Source organism: Manis javanica, chromosome X (assembly GCF_040802235.1).
Source record: "Manis javanica isolate MJ-LG chromosome X, MJ_LKY, whole genome shotgun sequence".
Lineage (NCBI taxonomy): Eukaryota > Metazoa > Chordata > Mammalia > Pholidota > Manidae > Manis > Manis javanica.
The window spans coordinates 100849834-100871335 of record NC_133174.1 but is presented as its reverse complement, the minus strand read 5'-3'; the positions used below and the strand labels follow the sequence as shown (position 1 = coordinate 100871335).

The 21502-nt window shown below is 41.9% G+C and overlaps 1 protein-coding gene across 23 annotated transcripts in view; it reads right to left on the bottom strand.

The window, feature by feature from the left end:
- TMEM164 (transmembrane protein 164) overlaps positions 1-21502 on the bottom strand; it is a 331399-nt gene that overhangs the window by 296723 nt on the left and 13174 nt on the right. For 2 of the 23 annotated variants that reach the window (XM_036991415.2, XM_036991414.2), the window contains one exon: positions 3136-3256. The exons of the other annotated variants lie outside the window; for them this stretch is intronic. In XM_036991415.2, coding sequence (XP_036847310.2) covers positions 3136-3256 — 121 coding nt within the window. The remainder of the gene's footprint in view (positions 1-3135; positions 3257-21502) is intronic. 23 annotated transcript variants of the gene reach the window in all.

The window sequence follows — 21502 nt, the reverse complement described above, 5'->3', positions numbered from 1 at the left end:
TTCAGACACTTTATGAAGGATTCGGATGTGCCCTTTTATTAGAAGGTAAGCTGACTCCTACCACTAGAATATTGTCACGTCTACCAGTGAACCTTTCATGCAAGACAGTGGTTGGAAAGAGTAAGAGATGGAATGTCTCTGGGCATACTGATCAGGCTACAATGATGGTTTTGTGCCTGATTTTTAGTAAATGTGCAGCAGAATTTGATCTGAATTGCTGTCACTGTAACATACTGGTTGTGGGTTGGGAAACTACAGCCCTCACCTACCTCTAACTTTTGGAGATCAATGATACCCACAATAAAATAGAATCTAGTAACTGTGGACAACCAAAATGGTTTATAAGGATCACTTTGCAACAAATAATGTTGGGACTTCTGTACAAACAGGCGTGTTATCTGATGTCAGCATTTTTTTTAAGTAAAATCAAAACTGGAGAAATTAATGATCTACTTTCCCATTCTGGTTGGGTGGCTGGGTGGCTGGCTGTGTGGCTGGCAGGGGTAAGGGAATAGAAGTTATTTATGTTACTTATTTACAAGATAATACGATTAAATGAATTTGTTTTACTGAAAGGCTTCGCTGTTTCATCTGTTGTTCCAAAGGGTCAGAGTCAAACTTCACAACATGGATCCAGGAAAAAAAAGATGACACTTAGCAGTGGCATCTCTTGAAACCAAACTGAGAGGACCCAACTATCAGTTTTCAGGTATGTTCTCTAGCCTCAGAGGCAACATGGTTAGATGCCACTCAGCCTCAGGACCTAAGCCCAAGCACAGGTAACCTCTGAGGTGGGTGATCACAGGGGGAAGGAAGCTCAGCAGAACAAGACAAAGACTAGCAAAAAGAAAGGAAGCGAAGAGTTCATTTAGTTCCTTTTAAATCATATTACCCTGTATTCTGCCATCATGAAAACGGACTATACACAACTCCTTAAAATAGAGAGCGAAAAGCTGCTGGGAACCCACATTCTAACTGAACTGAGTTGCAGCTACAGCTCTGAGGTCACAGTCTATGGAGACCTAGATCAAGGGAGACCATGAAACTAGTTCCATTTCCCTGAGTATTTTTTAAAAGGAACAAACCCAGGCATTTCACTATAAGGAGGTTGTAGCCTGCAAAACAAGCCAACAGCTTGAAGCAAAACCAGTACACTAAAATCAAGATTTAACAACCAAGAAATTAGAAGGCTGTAACATATTACCAAAGAGGTTTTTTTCTAAGAGATTTATCTAAGGAAGGTGACAGCATAACGGATTCCCAGTGTTATTTCTGAAGACTAAGAGATCAACTGCAAAGTCAGGTCAACAGAGCATCCCAAGTAAGAGATATGAGGTTTCCCTGACTCAAAACCAGTGCCCCCACCTACCCAACTCACTCAACTGCACAGAGTAGAGGCTACTTTTCCAGAAACTTACTTTGCAGAAGGCCAGGATGTGGTGCTGTCACCAGTTATGCCCCTCCACTCCCACCCCCTGCAGGCCTTCAGACAGGGCAGAAAGGTGTCAAACAGGTGGCAATTACCTTAGGTCTCCTTAGGGAGGGCAGTTCTAGAGCATTCCACAGTCATCCAGTACCTAAGAACCCTTTCCCCATCAAGCAAATCTTTCTTATTAAATCCATCACACCCAATGTCTCTTACTCTGAGTATATGTATAGCACTTCAGGAAGGCAGAAGCAAAGCATGCTGACAGGGGAGGGAAAAGGGCACTGGATCAACAGGCCTAACCTTGAGGATAGGTTACAGGTTACAGTGACCTTGAGGTTATAATAAATGGACTGCCTTGATAATGACAACTACTTTTCACTGAGTCCTTACTAGGTCCCAGGAACTATACCATACAGATAACTCTCTAATCCCTACAACCATACTTCCATTTTACAAGACAAAGAAACTGAAGTTCAAAGAAGTTACAAAAGTCACCGAAGCTCAAATAGCTAACCACTGGCAGAACCAAACTTTCCCTCCACTAGTGTATGATTCTAGTATCTATAAGAAGAATCCCTGACAAGTAGTATACGCTTAGTAAATATTCATGTTGTAAGAAACCATGCTCTGCATCCTTAAGCTATGCCAGCTGCATGATCAGGATAGAAACCATAAGGAACCATTTGTTTTAGAAAAAATTTTTTTGATTTTTTTATTGCAATAAAGTTGATATAAAATATTGTTGGTTTCAGATGTAGAACATAGTGATTCGATAATTGAATACATTACTAGATGCCTGCCACTGAAGTATAGTTACTCCATTATCACACCAAACTATGACAATTTTATTGGTTATATTCTCTATGTTGTACTTCCATTCCTATGTCTAACTTATTTTATAATTCACAGTTTTTACCTCTTTATTCCCTTCACTTATTCCACCCATCCCCTCAACCCCCTTCCCATTGGTAACCAACAGTCTATTGTCTATGTCTGTGGGTCTATTTATTTTTGTTTTTTTAGAAACCACGTGTAAGTGAAATCATATTGTATTTGTCTTTCTCCGCTTGGCTTATTTTACTTAGCATGATACTCTCTAGATCCATCCATGCTGTTGCAAATGGCAAGGTCTCCTCCTTTTGGTGTCTGAGTAATATTCCATTGTGTACCACCCCTTCTTTATCTACCTATCTCTCAATGGGCACTTGGGTTCCTTCCACATGTTTGCTATTGCAAATAATGCTGAAATGAATATAGGTGTACATATGTATTTTCAAATCAGAGATTTTGTTTTCTTTGGGTAAATTCCTAGAAGTGGAATCACTGGGTTGTACTGTATTTCTATTTTTAGTTTTTTGAGGACCCTCCATACTGCTTTCCACAGTGGCCACCCCAATTGACATTCACACCAACTGTGTAGGAAGGTTCCCTTTTCTCCACATCCTCGCCAACATTTGTTATTTCTTTTCTTTTGGATAGTGGCCATTATGACTGCTGTGAGGTGATACCTCATTATGGTTTTGATTTGCATTTCCATAATGCAAAAATCTTAAGCATACAGCTCAAAGTACTTTTATGGGTTTTTTCTCTTTTTTAAATATTCTCCTTTCCCCCAATGTCAAGCCAGGGCAGTAAATGTTCTTTCCTTTCATTAGGCAACAATGGGAAACTGCTTCAATCTGCAAAGAAAGAGGAGTACTACTCACAGTTCTCTAGCTGTATCTCCAGAGCAGGATGGGGTAAGGCCCACACGGGGCCACCCTTTCTCCAGCAACTGGTCCCTGTCACCTTTGAGTGAAGGGGCACTCTTTTCTCAAACTGCAAGGCCTGCAAACAATGGAGACTTAACTGTCAGATGCCTCCAAGGCCCTGCCCGCGTCAATGGTTTCTTAAGACTTTCATGTATGACTAACATGGTGTTCCCAAAGAGAGGGTGTTTCCGAGCTAGGCTACCTCCCTGAGCCAAGCTGGGCCTGGAGGTTGGGAGTAGCTGTGTTAGCTAGACATAAGGGAGTATGAGCGAAGGAGAGTCCCTTTGAATAGTGTTTTCTTTATCCCAAAAATGGTCTGGAGGCAGATCTTTAGAACAATGACAGGTAATTACCAAGCCCATGCACTAAAGTCACAAGAGGGTTATGAAAATGTAAGCAATGAATGTAGTAAGGGACAGGGTGGGGGCAGTAAGGAGCAGACAGAAGGAAGAAATATAAATGTTCAAATTCATTGAAAATTGGGGGCATGGGGGGTGGGCAATGAGATTTAAAAATATTTTAACCAAAAAATTAGAAATTTATGACTGCCCCTTAAAGGAAGCAAGCAAGTGGGAACAAAACGGGTGGTTTCCAGGTTGTTTCTGCAAGATCAGAGCTGCCCAAGCTACCTTTCAAGACACAAGGGCCACAGAGGACAATTCTGCCTGGGGCTAAGCAGTGCCTACCGGCCTGCCTCCCATCACCCAGGCGATGATTCTCTCCCACCTCCCAGCTATAAGCCCACAGCCCTCGGTGCTGGCGAGTATCTGAGCCACAGGAAGGCACACAATAACTGGAAGCTAATGCAAAAATAAATCGTTTGTGTTTTCTGATGTGGCTTCATTTTAATGGAGTTGGTGATTCACCACTGCCCAGCCCTATGGAATAAAGGAGGGGCCAGTAAGTCACATCCGCCCCCCCTTGCGCCGCAGCTTACAGCTTCCACAGCCATGGCAAAAGGTGACCTTGCAACACTTCCCTCATCCTCACTCCCCTTCTCAGGAACTTTTAATGGTTCTCCATTACCAACTGTATCAAGTCCAAATGTCTCCTTTTGGTATCCCAGCATGTCACGCTCTACCTCTACCCTAGCCATCGGGCACCATCACCCTCTGCCCCCAACACAGACCTCCCACAGCAGGCAGTTTCCATTTTGAACCAAGATCACAGCTTCCCCTCTCTCTCAGTTCTACCAGGATCTGGCCTGCCTCTCCAAAACACCAGGCAGCCACAATGTAGATACTATAAATACCAATGTGCTCTTAGCCATGAAAAAGGAGACTATGCCTTTAAATATTCTGTATGACCCTGCGCTGTCCAATATGGTAGCCACTATTAGATGTGCCCATTTCAATTTGAAGTATTTTAAATTAAATAAAATGACAAAATCAGTTCCTCAGCTGAAGGAACCACGGATCAAGGTTGGCCCATGGCTACCGTATTAAGAGAGTGCAGACATAAAGCACTTCCATCACATCAGAAACTTCTACTGGACAGTGCAGTACTAGACAAAGTATGCAAGCAAGCAGTGGCCCAATGTGTGCTAAGACTGCTGTTCATCATTACTTGGAAAACTCAAGGCTCCAGATTCACAAGGAGTGCATAGGACTTTCAAATAGAGCCCATCTTCAGTAACCACAAAAGCAGTCTTATCAGTGATCCCGACCAGTTCTGTAAACATCACAGGTAATTGCCAACATCTCTTTTTTTTTTTTAAGTCACATGCAGCAGACCTCAGGAACCTTTCAACAAAGCACTAATAGACTAGTCAGCCCACTGTATATTAAGCTCTTTGCTAGGTTCCAAGAACCAATACAGATAAACATGACCCAGTCTCTGCCCCTGGGAGAAAGCCTGTACACAGGAAACTATAAGAGGTGGCAGAAAGAGATAAAGGCTAAAAGAGAAGCACTATTGGGCAGAGGTCAAATTAGTGAAAGAAACAAGGAAGGACTTGCATGCACGGGCACATGAATTCAGATCTGGACCAGGCCCTACAGAAGAAGTGTTTTGTAATGCAGATAACTGCTGAACCACTGTGTCGTACACCTGAAACCAATATAATATTGTATATCAACTATATTTCAATTGGATAAAATTAAACATGAGAAGAATTTTGACACAAGGAGCTCAAGAGGATGAAAGGGGTGAACTATGTGTGCAAAAGGAGGAGTATGTTAGAGCCCAGGGTGCATTTATGGGCAAGTGAGCCAAAGAAGAAATATGACAGCTAACAATAATCATTTGAAATTTTTCCAGTCACCCTAATAATCAAAGACCTGTATATTAACTTAGATGCCATTTTTTAAAATTTTGCTTTAGTGACACTATCTGTTGACAAGGTGGAACAGGTGCTCTTCTTCACTGCTGGTAGAAATATATATGGGTACTACCTTTTTGGAAAGCCAATTCATACCTCCTGACCTGATAATTCCACATCAAAGAAAACAGCCTACAAAGGAAACTGAAATAAAAAAGATTTCTGCACAATTTTTGCAGTTATTTATAAGCAAGAAAACAATGGGAAATGATTAAATAAATTGTAATATAATTGTAGGAGTACTACAGAGCCATTAGGAATTATGCTACTGACAAGACTTAAATGACAAAAATGTCTATGAGAATGTTAAGAGAAAAAAAATCAGGGCACAACACTGGTAGTATACAATATATAGTCATAACCACGTAAAGCAATATGAGTAGGAGGAAAATAAACAGAAATGTCAACATTTTGGTTGCAAGATTCTGGGTAATTTTTATTCTCCATATTAGGGCTGAGCAAAGTATAGCCCACAGACCAAATCTGGCCCACTGACTGATGTGTATACAAAGTTTTACTGGAACACAAACACATTTGTTTCCATGTTGTCACTGTCTGTGACTGATTTTGTTCTATAATGGCAGAGTGTAGTAATAGTGACAGAGACAAAAAATATTTTACTATCTGGCCCTTTACAGAAAAAAGGTTGCCAACCCTTGTACTTCCCCAATTTTCTACAATGAGTATGTGTTACTTTTGCAACCTTTTTTTAAAAGGTCTATTTCCACATTGTAAAGGGGCACAAAGAAAAGGCCAACAACTTCAGATTTTATTTTGTAAGTAACTGGGAGAACTAGGAGCTCGGGAGGAGAGTGGGACACGATCTGACATGATGTCCACTAGTAAAAAGCAGAACACTAAATCATTTAAAAGAATGGAATTTAAACTGTAGGCCAGGCAGTCTGTGATTCATCAACAGCTGTGATTCTGAGGCATTCTTCATTAAAGGGGACGGTTAAATGAAGATTGCCTTATTACTGATTTGAAACTTCCTCTCTGAATAAACCCTATCAAGTGGCCTCTCCCCGTAGTAATGACCAAATTTTCCGACATGCAAATTTGTGGCATTCCTGTCTTGCAGTCAGTCCTGAATTTTCCAACCTTTTTCCTGTCTCCTATTTCTTTCCTGTTCTAGAAGGACACAAGGAGATGACATTGGGTAAAAGGGGAGGAAGGGCAGGGAAAGGAACAAAAGGAGAGAACAGGAAGTATGTGAAGCTTCTGTCTTAAGAGCCCTCAAGGAGCCCACTAGACCTGCCCACCCTTAGAACTGGTGAAGAAGACCCTAAAACCTATCTCCAGGGAATGTGGGCCATCTGTTTGGTTGGTTTTATCGTTACAAAGAGGAAAGAGCTAAGAGAAAACCTGTATATTCACATGCTTTCTCCAGGTTCTCTAAGTCCTCCCACCTGCCTCAGGCCTTCTTCCCCAGATGCACTTGCAAATAACACATTCATATTTACTCACGCTCTCAGGCATGAGCAAAGGCATGGAAAGGGTCTGAAGAGTAGTTTCCTTTCAAATAAGCACACTACCAATCCCAAAGATTAATAATCTACTGAATGAGAAACTCCAAACTACCTTTAAATAGGTCTCTGGGTGGGGTTTTTTGTTTTCTTTTAAACACGTGACATTTTTTGGATTTCAGCAAATTAAAGATGTGAATTTCATTTGGGGTCCCTTATAAAACAGAACATTTCACATTAACTCTGCTAGCTGTTTTTGGAAGATTTATTTATATTACTGGTTCTAGAAAACACACAGAATGCACCGAGGTGCTCAATTATGTAACAGATCATACTTAACGTTTTATATTTTATGTATACCCAGTGCCAACAATTGTTCTCACGAGCTTTCTGAACCATTAAGCTGCACTGCTCCCCTTCTTCTAAATCAAATAGAAGTAATCTGTTGTCATAGCAATGCTTCTTCCCACTGCAAAATAGTTCAATACAGGCTTTGTTTCAGCAAGCAACTATCGATCTACCAAAAATTGGTCATTATCTTCCATCTTCTTGACAAATGTCTTATTAAATTCAGCTGCCCGGCTTTTACAGTCATCAGGAGACTGTATTTCTGTGGCACTTTCTAGCACCAGTACCAGAAAGGGTCTTATACCCTTCTGGAACTGCCTGGAAGCATATCACAGTTAAGTTGCTGGATGACAGCCAGTCTGGCTAGTCATGATGACAATGATCCTTTGCATTATTACCCAGCTTTACAGTTTATAGAGTGCTGTCACCCATTTTACTGAATTTGAGGCAGTGCTTGACGATGCTCATATGCTGCTTCCATTCCCTACATCAGGTGGATTTATTTAACTGTACCAGTAAAAAGTTACACCTGTTCTGGGGTCTGTCCTCTCCAAGTCTGAGCTCTGCTTTTGTACCCTATTCCTGTGGAATATATTAAGCTAATGAGGGCACCTAAATAGGAATTGCAAATAGAAGTAACAACTGAAGCACAGGATACCATGTTGCCAATTTCTTGTATAATGAATGGTCCACTGACAGGTATTAAGTGCTTGGACAAACACACAGACCACACCCAGAGTCAGCACTGTTATCAGTGCTAATCTCCTATTTGTAGGGCATATTACAGTTCACAAAGCAGTTTGACAAAAATGATCTAATTTGGACTGTTACCTCTTCTCCAGCCATCCCCACATACACACAAACCACAGCTGGATCAGGGTGTGGGTACTAAAATCTTATTCTCTGCCTTACAATTTATCCATTTTTCAATAATGATGAATAACTGGTGTTTCCAAATCCAGTTCCTTTAAGCCCCTGACTTTTATTTCATGCACCCATATTCTACAGAATTTAGTTTCCCCCTCTATGTTGGAATTTCTTTTGCACTACACTTCTGTGAGAAAAGCACTTGAAGGAAAGAATCAGAGGGTGAGGAGGAGAAATTCTCTGACATTAGCCAAGGTCTGTTTTAAAAAAAAGAGAGAATAGGGGTGGGGAGACTGGTTCCCAGGAATTTTCCCTTTTTCTTTAGACAGTCCAGTATTTTTCATTTTTAAATGTATAATGTTACTTCTATAATAAAAAAATAAATAAAAGTTTATTTTAAAATGTGAAGAGGGAGAAAAAGAAGTATCACTGCATTTAAGGGAAAGGACAGCTGGAAACAAGAGGACTCTGGCTCTCCTGCTTCCCACTTTGAAATTCTCTGGGAGGGAAGGAGGCACTAGTGGAAGAGTCCAACTCAGCCCTTATTTAGGAAATACAATCAGAATCAGGGGCTGCCCTAACAGAGCCTAAAAATGAGATTTCACAGAACCATGCAGGCTCAAGAGCTAGAGCTGAAAAGTTCCATTCCCACCCAAATGTGACCGGATGTAATTTGTCTCTCTGTATGACTTCCAGCTTCATGTAGTCTGAGTCTATTTGAAAATCTAATCACAGGTGTAGTCATTGCCATCATTTCTGTTGCTCAGTCCTTGTGAGCACTTGTCTCCCACAGACTTTATTTTCTTTCTGCAGAGTGAGCAGAGTAGCTGATGAATTATTTAGAACCCCTATGCAACTATTATCTCCATTTCTGCACCCTCACTGTTGTCACGTGGAAGGAGAATGAGTACTACCCACGTAATTACATCCATTGAATCTAAAAGACAAAGGTAACGGGATTTGAGCCAGGTCCAGAGAAAATGCTAGGCAATAGGAAGAATGTGTAAGGGTCTGAAATGTGTCTGACCAACCAACAGCAATGTCTGGAAGGCCCAAGAGAAATAAAGCGCTCCTTCCCAAACTCTCATCCAACCCAAAAAGAACACAGCTTTCGAAACAGTTTGAATGATGACAGAGCCTCTAGCACTTGAAGATATGAGGGTGTTAATTTTGTCTGGCAAAGTCAAATTGCTTTAAGAATTTAATTCTATAACTAAGAAGGTGCAAATTTGATTTTAAATCTGTTTCTTCCCTGGAGCTCAAAATCCAATTTACCCAGCCCACCTACAGGGGTGCTCTTGCTTTCACTAAGTCACCCTTATTAATCTATCTACAGGCCAAGTTGCAGTGGGGACCCCTACATGGAACATTTGATCAATGGATGTAACAAAGAAATGTTAAAAATTACTCACTATACCTAATAACAGCTTCAAAATATATCAAGTTGACAGTACTGAAAGAAAGAGATAAAGCCACCTTTGTAGTGATAAATTTTATCAACAATTGATAGAGTAAGCCAACAAAAATAAAAAATGGGATGAGGCTGTTGAAGAGCAGCAAAATTAACAAGGTTGATCTGGCAGACACTGTCCTCATGCTGGCCCACAAAGCAAGTCTCAACAAATTTCAAAGAAACAGTTCACACTGACCACAATGTTATTAAGTTAGAAATCAACAACAAGGATACCTAGAAAAAAATTTTACATCCTTCTTAACATCCCATAGGTTAAGCCACAATGAAGATTACAAAATACTTGGAACAGAATAACATCACAAAATACTATGTACCAAAATTTGTGGGATCTACCTAAAGCAGCAGGTAGCACAGATCATTAGCCTTTAATGCTTGTAGTCAAATAAGAAAACGTAAAAATAAATAAGCTAATAAGCATCCAACTTAACTTAGAATACTTGAAAATCCCATTCATCATGAAAGACATTGAATCAGTAGTCCAAAATTTTCCCACAAAGACACTTCAAAGGTCACTAGTTTTACAGGCAAGTTCTAGCAAGCATTCAAGAAACAAGTAATGCCAGTCTCACACAAAATATTCCTGAGTTTAGAAAAAGAGGAAGCACTACCCAACCCTTTTTATGAAGCTAGCATAAACTTAATACCAAAACCTGACAGTGACAATATGAAAAAGAAAAACCAGAGCCAGACTCATTCACAAACATAGTTGTAAATACACCAAATCAAATACTAGCAAACCATATCCAGGAACAAGAAAGATAATGCATCATGATCGAAGTGATTCTTCTAGGAATTCAAAGTTTGTTTAATATTGGAAAACCAACCAATATAAACCACTGCATTTATAGATTAAAGAACAAAAGCAATATGATCATCTCAATAGATGAAGTCTTTAGAGGCAACATACATTCATAATTGTAAAAGAACAACAATTTTTCAAACTCAGAATATATAAGGGAACTTTAGAGTCTGATAAAAGGTTATCAACCAAAAAATCTACAGCAAACATCATATTTAATGGTGAGACAATGAAAGCATATCCTATAAGATAGGGAACAAGATAAGTAAGGGTACCTATTATTGCCACTTCTATTAAACATTATACTAGGTCTTAACCAGAACAGTAAGGCAAGAAAAAGATATTTCAAAAAATAAAAAAACAATACAACAGCTGCAATGGGAGACAAAGGTCTCATTATTTGCAGACTATGAATACCAACATAAAGAACCCAAAAGAATCCTCAGGTAAATTAATTATAATTAATTTGAAAGCATTTAGCAAGGTTGCAGGATACAAAAATAATGAAGAAAAATCAACTGCACTTCTAAACACCAGCAACTAACAATAATAACATGTAAGTTAAAAAAAAGAAAAAAACCAAAACCCTGGAAACTGGACAGGGTAGTTGATGAAACCTCTGGATCTGAGGTAAGGCTGCCTCGTTTCTAAACCCAGCTCTGCCCCTAGCCACATGACTTTGGACAAGCTATTTAGCTGTTCTATGCCCTACGTTTTAGAATTCTTGTGAGGATTCAAATAAGTTAATACATGTAAAGCACTTAGATAAGGCACAAAGGAAGAGCTAAATAAATTCGAGCTGTTATTATCCCTGTGAAGAAGTAGCTAACAGACCTATTACCAAGAGCTCTGAAGTTCTAACTACTGGGCTCTAAGACATCTCAGGAGTAAAAAGTCAGAGAGCCACGTGTCACAGGAGCCAATGAAAACTCACCCACGTTTTCCCGGAGGCTGGGCATCCAACTCCCACACCCAACATACAGCTCATTACCCGCAACACCCTGCTGTCTACAGGGAAATTAACACCAGCACACACCCTTTCTCTGGAGACTTCCGCCTCAATCTTACCAATTCTAACTGGCAGCAGAAGTCAACACTTTGAAGCTTCCTGTGAGTATGAAATCCAGAGTTCTTGATGGCTGCTCTTTATCATCAAAAAAAAAAAAAAGAGGCAAACCTCAGTCCCTTAGTTCAGACTAATGCCAGGAGAGCTTCACAAGAGATTAGAAGAGAAGCTATTACTACTGGCTCCATCCAGTTCTGGAGGGAGAAGGTAAGACAATGACTAGCATTTTCTGAACACCTACTACTCACGACACACTCTTCTCAGGGATTCACAAATATTAACCCATTTAATTCTCTCCATAACCTAACCTGAGGAGGTAGGTAGAATTCTTAGCTCCACTTTACAAATGAGAAACAGGGTGACAGCGATTAGATGACTTGTTTAAAGGCACACAGTTCCTGAATGGTAGAAATTAGCTTCAAACTCAGATCAGTCTGCCTCCAAAGCCCTACACCCAGCCAGAATAGGAGACAGAATAAAGGAGTCGAGGTCCTGAAATGAAGGAGGAAGTAGGTACTGCGAGTGTGAACTATGGATTTCAATTCTCCTTGGACCAGAAGCCAAAATTAGAATGGAAATGCAAACAACCATTATGTGAACAGAAGAAAAATCAGCAAACCAGCAGGGTGTCCAAATTAGGGTTTGTGGTGCAGTCAGATGAAATGCCCATGCCATTTTGTGGCATGACTGAGCAGTATTTCCAAAACCTCCCAGAAATACTGCCACTGTGTGGCCTCATTTCACCCACTCTTTTTCTGAAAACCAGGATATTCATGGCCAGAAGGTACACTCATATGAGCTTACCCAGAGCCAGGTTTGAATAAGGTTAACTCAGCTTGTGGTATGGGACTGGTAGCCAAAGAACACATGTGCAGACAGCTGGGTTTTTGATGCCACTGGGTTAACTCCTTCCATATGGCAGCACAGCTGGGCTAACTGACCTGACTGCCCCCAAGTGCTAAGTATCGTAAGGGCTTTAACCCAGGACCAGTGAGCAAAGGCTAGCATTTGTGCAGCGCTGCGTGCCAAGCACCAGTGCCACCATAGCCCACCTATCAGGGCTTCTCCTTCCTGTCCCCAGATAAGTAATTTTGTTCCCCTCAATGGCAGTACCTATCTGAACAGGCAGATGAGCAAAGAGCCTGGCTTTGGGAACAGCCTGTCAGAAGCCTGCCTGATGCAAGCCGATACACATACCATTCAAAATAGGGCCTCCAGGTTCAAGAACACCCGCACCCACACACCCCAACAATAACATCAAAATATTAAGATCAAAGCTACCAACCTGACGGCAGCATCACCTAGGCTTTATAACTATTAAGCACAGTAAGTGTTCTTGAATACAAGATGATTTTGTATGACAAAACAGATAAGTGAAAGGTAAATTACATGAGCCCTCCTTACTTGCTCTTACACTCTGAAGGGAGATAAAAGTTGCATGTACAACCTGCTGTTTAGATTGCTTCTCTTCTAGAAACCACTGTCTCTCAAAACCCTCTTGCAAAATAAAACACAAATTCTAGTAATTCTAACACACAGGAATAAAATATGAGCACCCCAACTGTTACTTTTCAGGCTTTATTTGAGCTTTAGAAATACTTTTAGAGACAACAAAGCCCGAAATTAAGTAACAGTGACTTTAAGAAAGGTAGTACTTTCTGATGTGGTTAAGCAGCTGAAAAGAAACTCCATTGCTTTATAAATTCCCAAGGGAAAAAAGAATCAATATATAACTGCCTAAGTATGGTAAAGTCATTTGGGGTTACTGACCCATTCAGGAAGCTCCTGGGAACAGTATTAGATTCTCCCCACTTTTGCATGTCTAATGCATTTTATCCCTCATCCAGTTCTCTGATTTTTCCATTCTGCCAGAAGTGACAAAATGAACCAAAGTGTCACCAAATGTCTGAGCTGGAAAGGGTCTTAGATACCATCTGTTCTGATCCTCTCTTCTACAGATGCAGAAAGTGAATCCCAGAGAGGGGAAGGGACTCCACTGACATGGCAGCGCTGATGACTGGCAGGTTCCCTGACACGGTCTGCCCCAAACAGAACAGAACTGTATGCAGGACCCTTCTCTTCTACTTCTTTAAAGGGACTTGCAGGAAACTGGCAGATTGTTCTTCATCAACACAAAAAATGTAACCTGCTACTCTCTTAAAATGATAGGCTCTGTTTAGTTAACTGCTGTGGCATCAGCCAGACCTAGATGTCCATACCAGCTTGGCCACTTTCTAGCTGTGTAACCTTGGGCATGTTACTTAACCTCTCTGAATCTTATTACCCTCATCTGTAAAACAGGAATGTCAACAATACCATCAACCCCACAGACAGTTTGGCACACAGTAAATACTCAGTACTTATTAGCTGTGACTATTACCATAACCTGGCTCACTGAAAGGCAGAGCTGTCAAGGCCCCTAAACCCTGTCTGTGTGGGGACAGGGATCTAGGAAAAACAATCCAGTATCTCTATCTTGGATTACATCTGACTTTTCAAAGAAAGCCCCAGACTTAAAGAATTTCTGAATTTGAAACTGCCAGGGAACAAGGCTGAAAGAACAAGCCTCATGCTGGCAGCACTAGGAACCCATCCCATCGTACTGATTCTGAGGTTCACACACAAAACCAGGAACATCCGTTCCCTAAGTGAAGTTTCAAAAGGTTAGAAAAGAAAAAAAAGTGAGGCAGAAGAGGCATAAATACACTAAGCTTGAGAAAGCCCCTTAGAATAGAAAAGTGCCGTAATTGGACACAGGGCTTGAGAGAGTCAATGTCTGTTTCATTAAAGGGAAAATTAACCATCTGTAGGCCTCTTGGGCCCAAGCTGTAATTCCAGTGTTAAGTAGTACTGGCCCTCCCCAAACAAGGTTAAGAAAAACTAAAATTCAAACCCCCTTCCCTCCACCATAAGGAAGCCTGGAAGCATGACGCACAAAATGGAAATCTCGTTAAAGTTTTAACATGGGCCATTAGGTTCCCTTGTCCTTCAACCAACCGACAGGACAGTGTAATAGGACCTCAAAGGGAGGTGGCCTGGTGTGCCAGCCCTGGCTCTGCCATGCCCAAGTGGTATGACCTTGGGCAAGCAGCTTCTTGCTCTGGGCTTCTTTCCCTAGCTGCAAAATGAAGGGCTTCAACTACAGGAACTCGAAAGGCCCTCTGACCTCTAGCATTTTCCTGGTACAAGTCCTATACATAATGTGCTGCCTAAAAAATACATTCATTAGACTATAAATGAGCCTTGATAATAAGCTCCCAGGGGAGCAGAAAACCGAATCTGATATTTATTGTGTATCTCACAGTCCCTACTATGCTGCTAGGCCCAAAGTAATTGCATAATACATTAAGTGATAAGAGATTCTCCACACAATGCCTGGCATATCATAAGCTATTCATATGCCAGGCAGTTCTCCTCAAACCTGTCCCAGCAGACTTTCCAAATATGTCAGATTTTACCATTTCTGGGCTTTTAATAAAAAGAAGCATTGCACAAGAAAATAAAGCTCCTTGTCACTTCATGTGACAATGATTAAACACCTAGGTGCCAGGGATTCTGTTCTGTGCTGGAAAAGCAGCAGACCTGGGTCTGGTGCTAGCACCTGTGCTACAAGCTGTATGAGACAGGGCAAGTCCGTTCACCTTAGCCTGCTGTGAGCTCTGGAAGTTGAGCTACCATTAACCAAGAACTCCTTAGTGTAAGATCTTCGGTCTCTCCTGACAGACTAGCAGTTAACTAGCATGCAATGGGATGAGCACATGACTAGTGATTACTCACCCAAGGGTTTGGAGATTACAGAGAAGGAAACAAGTGTACTGATACTGTTAAAGAACACACACCCACCCACCCACAAAAGCTTCGGAGAGCCATGTTGGGCTCTCAGAACACATTTAATCTAGTCTTCTACAGTAGTGGCTGCTAATCCTGGTTGCACATCAGAACCACTTGAGGAGCTTTAAAAAAATGTTGACATCCACGCCCCAGCCCAGAAAATTTTCTAACCAAGGGGTAGAAGGATGTACTTCTTAAATGCTTCCTTAGTGACTATAAGGTGCAGCCAGGGTTGAGGACTCCTGGCCCCCATCTTCTCCATCTCCACTTCTAGTCCCGAACTTAGTGACTGGTCAACAGATAACGGGGAGGCCTCCAAGGACCCCCAAGATTCCATTCGGGTCCCCCAGCAGACTTACACTCTGGCACTGTCGAAACACCTTGGCAAGTGGACCCTAACCATAAAGGGCTTTCTTAGCCCTCGGTTAGAGAAGGCAGTTAGCTCGTCCTGCCCATGCCCCAACCACTCTGTTTTATTGGGAGGCTTCACTGGCCTGAGGACTCATCCTCCTTCGGAAGCTTCTCTGTTCCTAAAACTGACATTTCATTTGTCCCTTCTCACCTGTCCTCCTCCCTGCCTCATACTGCCGTTTCCTCACAGCTGTGAGCATTCCTCTCCCTCTGCAGCTCAGCACCCAGTTCCTCCCCAGCGCCACTGCCACTGCCACCCCCACCCCCACCGCCATCCTCTCCTGTTCCCTCTCCCTTCGGTTTGCTTTAATTCCTTCTTAATCAGCTTCTGCCCACCTCTTGGCTATTCCACTAGTCTACTTATCCCCTCTGCTCCACTTGCAGCTGAACCTCCTGGAAAGGGGGTAGCTGCCTCCTTCTAGCAAGACTCCCTCTGTGCCCCCTGCTCACCCCCCAGTCACACTGGCAGCCAAGCTTCTGTGGGCACAGCCTCCCAGACACATGATGTTCTCTCGGGTGCCCAATCTGCTCTCCTGAGTGGCTTCCTTCATCCACTGAATCTCTTCTATTGAAACCGCTCTCCCAGGCTGCCAATCATCTTTCTTTCTTTTAAAAAAAATTTTTTTTCTTAATTACTCATGAAACTTGGACTTCCATCAAATTCACACAATACAGAAATGTATTAAGTAAAAAGGGAGCGTGCCACCCCCTTCCCCGTATCACTCAAGAGGAAGCACTATTTGGTATGTATTCTTCTGGACTTCTGCAATGTACTCATAAACATGCTCATATAAAAGGACTTGTTTTCTTAGATAATGCGTTTCTATCATACAGACTGTTCTACAGCTTTTTTTTAAAACAATGTATCATGAATATCTTTCAAAGTGAATGCAGAGACCAGCCTCTCTGAAAAGTTGCACAAATATTCCACTGGCAGGATTTATCATTAGGCTCCTGGTGGGCTGATCCCCAACGTTCTCTATTTAGCAACACTGACACCACAGTGTGTCCTTGAGCGCAACTCTTCACACACAAGCATGTCTAGGGTAACAATTTTAAAGTGGATGGACCACTGGCCACAGGACCAGCCTGTATTCACCAATTCCAACTGCCTTTTCTCAAGTCCTCCTTGGTCTCAACACCTTTGCATCACATAACATACAGGATGTGCTCCTGCTTCCTGAAACTTCTTCTCTTGGGTCTCATTCCTCTTCCTGGGTGACTGCTTTACCACTGAGTCTTTTTCTGCCCCCCAAAACAGGCATTCCACAGAACACTTTTCTTCTTTCTCTTCCCTAGCTTTCAGGATGTTTTCAACTTCTCTTCCATTATCCTCTCTAAATGAAAGCCTCCTGCATCAACATTTCTAGCCCAAACCACATCTCAATTGCCTCCTGGACATTCCAGGTTCAATGTCTCAAATATTTGAAACTCAACAAATTCCAAAATGAACTCATGACCTGTGGGTAAAACTATAATATTCCAGAATCTCTCACCTGGCTTTAGTGTATCTCCGTATGAACAAGCATTCCTAAGGGGTGGAGAGATAAGCTCATCTCCAAATCAATGGGTAATTACCTGGGCCACAGAGGGCTTATCTGAACCTGAGAGGCTATGGGGAGGTCTAGCTTGCTTCTGCCAGGGCAGGGAAGAGAGCCCCTGGACCACAGTTTATAAGCAATAAATGGGTTTTAAACTATTTCTCCCTTTGACTGATTTCAGTTTTAGAGGTGTTTTGCCCCAGGATTTCCTTTCCCCGGAGTTACATGACCTTTTCCTCCAAGCTTTAGTTCTGTCATCAGAAAAGCAAAGGGATTGGACTAGACTCCATTTTCTTCCAAAATTAAAGAGTCTAGTATGCATTAGATGCTGTGGGGGAAAGAAAAATAAAAACACAAACCTTGCATTCAGGGAACATGCAATCTAAGGAATGGGATAGATACAGAAATCTAAGCAGTGGGGTAGACAAATTATGTAACACAAGGCAAACTAAAATGCTAAAATAGACAAGAGAGTGGGTAAATCTGGCATGGAGGCTTGAAAGCATCACAGGAGTATTTGGGCTGAGCTTTGAATGATGACAACCATTCCAACAGAAAGAGAAAAAAGAAAAGAACATTTCAGGCTGAGGATACAGCATGAACAAAGTATAAACTCAGAAAAGCACTGAAGTGAATGGTACACATGTAGAAGAATGTACTAGAGGACTCGTTTGGAAAGAAAGGTTAAGACCAAGATCATAGAAGATCGTGAATTGTGTCACACGGTATTCAGGCTTTCTCTGAAGGATCCGTTTGCCAGCCTTAGTCTATGTGTCAACTCCAGCTGACTCACAGTAGTGCCTAAATGCTGTATCTGCAGCCCTGTGTTTATTGTAGCATTATTTAAAATAGCCTCAATATACAAGGAACTTAAGCATCCATCAACAGATGAACAAAGATGTGGTGTATATATACAATGGAATGTTACTCAGACATAAAAAACCATGACACCTTGCCACTTGCAGTAGCATGGATGGCCCTAGAGGGTATTATATGCTAAGTGAAATGAGAGAGAAGACAAATGCCATATGATTTCACTTCTATGTGGAATCGAAAAAACAAAAGAATAGCTAAGAAGAAAACCAATTATAAACAATCAAACAATTATAAAACAAAGAACAAACTGGTGGTTGCTGGGTGGGGATGGAAATAGGTAAGAGGGATTAAGAGGTACAAATTTACAGTTGTAAAATAAATAAATCGTGGAGATATAAAGTATAGCATAGGGAATGTACTCAATAATATTGTAGTAACTTTGTGTGGTGACAGATGGTAACTACTTATGGTAAGCATTTCTTTATGTGTATCAATGCCGAATCACTACATTGTACACCTGAACCTAATATTGTATGGCAACTATACTTCAGTTGAAAACTTTAAAAAACTATCATGCTAAAAAAGGTTTTTAACATACATGGAGACTCTTTGGGAAAGTATGACTATGACTGATTAACAAAGTTAGTCCTGGGCACCCTAAGGTATACGCATACAGTGTAAGGCAATAGGGAGCTACAGACGGTTTGTGAGCAGGGGAATGGCATGACCCAACGCGTGTTTTACTTGTACCATTCCAGAAGCAGTGTAAAGGATGGACAGAACAGGAACACAACAAGAGAAAGAAATGTCAGACAGGAGGCAGCTGTAATAAGCCAGATGGATGATGAGGAGGAGGAACCACCATATGAATTAGGGCAGAGGAATCAAAGGAGAAAAGGAAGCGCCAGATGGACGAGATAATGAAAGCACCAGGATGACTCCAAGACGGTGGCGATGGAAGGAAGGCGGGGAATAGAAATGTATCAGGGTTTCAAGGGATTTAATCCAGATCACTAGATGCACTGCAGTGCTGTTAACTAAGACAGGAATGCTGAGGGAAGAGTATCATTTCTTTTCATGTCAAATCCTCTGACCACTTTACTTGGATGCATGGTTTTCAAGTACTCAAGTCCACAGAGAGGGAAAACATGACATGCACTGCTTGATGGGCACAGTATTTATGCAACATGAGCCTACATATACACTTTCCATCCTTCCTTTTGTCACACTGCCAAAGAAATGACCACCAATATCTGATCCTAGAAACAATGGACCAATAAACCTTCGAATGTTCATGCTCTCAAAAGATGATTCTTCCCATTTCGATAGCACTTTTTATTCACATTCCTTATTTTGCTTGATTCTCATGCTTACCTTATAACATCAGAAGGGCAAAGATCATCCCTATAATCTTACAGATCATAACAGCCATAACTCGTCCTTACCAGGCACTTGTATGCACCACACGCTGTTCTGAGTACTTTCCATGTAGGCATGTATATAATTCTCACACAAACCCCACAAAGTAGATACTATTATCCCCATTTTACAGAGCGAAAACAGGCTCAGAGATAATAATTAACTTGCCCAAGGCCACACAGCTAGAAAGCAGCAGATCTCAGATTTGAACCTGGCCAGTTAAAAGCCGGCACTGTGAACTACCACATTACACACCTTGTTACATAAAAAGATTGAGGCACACAGTGAAGCCACCTAACTACTAGGTTCTATCAACTAGTTAGTAATGAAACCTATAACCACGGCCACATTCTCACTAACACTTAACCCAGCACTCTGTTACCCTTCATTGTTTACCAGGATGAACTGACCGCTCCCACTGCACTGGCAGATTACTGTAACCTTTATCCTCCAGCTCTTGTCACCTCTCCTAGACAAAGTTTCTGGGTTCTGATATTGGTCCTTCCCTGAAGCCTCATACAACTGCAAACTGGGATCACATGCAGGCCTCTGTTTGGATCTCAGTTATATCCCCAGCTAAATGGGTCGCCTTTCCAAAGGACCAGTATCTTAGAGCAGGATCACACTGGCTCCACACAGGCTTACTGAGTCTGCACATCTCCCTAGACTACCTGCCCAGGGCAAGCAGCACAGTAACAGTGGCACTGGGGCCAGGCTCCTCTGTTGAAGAGAGGAAGGGCAGGCCAGGAAAACACATAAAGAAGCAGTTGCTGTAACAGTCAGATAGAGAGGCGGCCTGCAGCTATGAGATCCTTACTTTCAAGGCTGCAATAGACTACAATGCTCAAAGAAACACAAGATTTCAGTTTCCGTACTAGTGGGCAAGAACAGAGATCCAAGTCCTTTTATGCTGGAATGCTTAGGTGTGGAAGGAGGCCATGTATGGTATTCTAGAGAAACAGTGAACCAGGAGTCAGGAGACCCAGCTCTCTTTCTATTTAGCTGTGTGACTTGGGACAAGTCCCTTCACCTCTCTGGGTCTCAGTTTGCTCATCTGGAAAAAGGAGGGAGGAGGCAAACTAGGTATCTATCTCTGAGGTTTCTTTCAGCTCTGATTTGGAATATTTCTGCCCTTTCAACAGCCTGAGGAAGCATTGCTTGAATACTTTACCTAGGTATCTAAAAGGGGAAATCAGCTAGAATCAAAGGAAAGAAGAATTCGGTAAAACAAAACCGACCTTTGTGGAAGGCTGCAAATGAGGTAACATACAGGCAGTATACTTAGCATGATGCCCAAAGTATAACATAGGCTACAAAATGTTACAGCTATTGTTTGTTACTACTACTTTCAGAGAGTGTACAGAGAGCTCTTTCTCCTAATTTGACTCTTTTTGGCCCGTCTGACCCTATTCCAGATTTGAAAGTGTTTAAAAGGTCAGAGGGGGACCCTAAATGACCGGGGCCACCAACGGTCCACAATTTCAATGGACAGTTATAACTGGAAAGCAAGAACCCAACCCCAAGGGAAGGTAAAAAGAAAATGTAAGTGGGAAGACCCAGGATTAATCCTCAGTTCACTGCAAACTGACTGGGAAAAGGGGATAAAAAAACAGGTGCAGACCACAGTGTGCTTCGCAAGTTGTTTTTCAGGACAGACCCAAAGCAGGGAGTAGGCAATTTGGGAAGATGATCCTAGCCTGCTTTCCATGTGTGTCCATCTGAGCAAACACAGCCCCGGCTGTGAGGTAGGGCCAAAGCCCACTCAGCCGGCCAGGAGTCCTTGTGATGCGGCGAGCTTCACATTCTTCTCCATGAACTGAAGGTTCGCCTCTGATCTCCTATGGCCAAGGCAGCACCCCCTGAGTGCCCCGCCCCGGAAGACAGCCATGGGGCCGGGAGTCAGTCTTTTCTCTTGGCTCACTGGCCAGAAACCCCACAAGCAAACACAGAAACATGACCTTGGC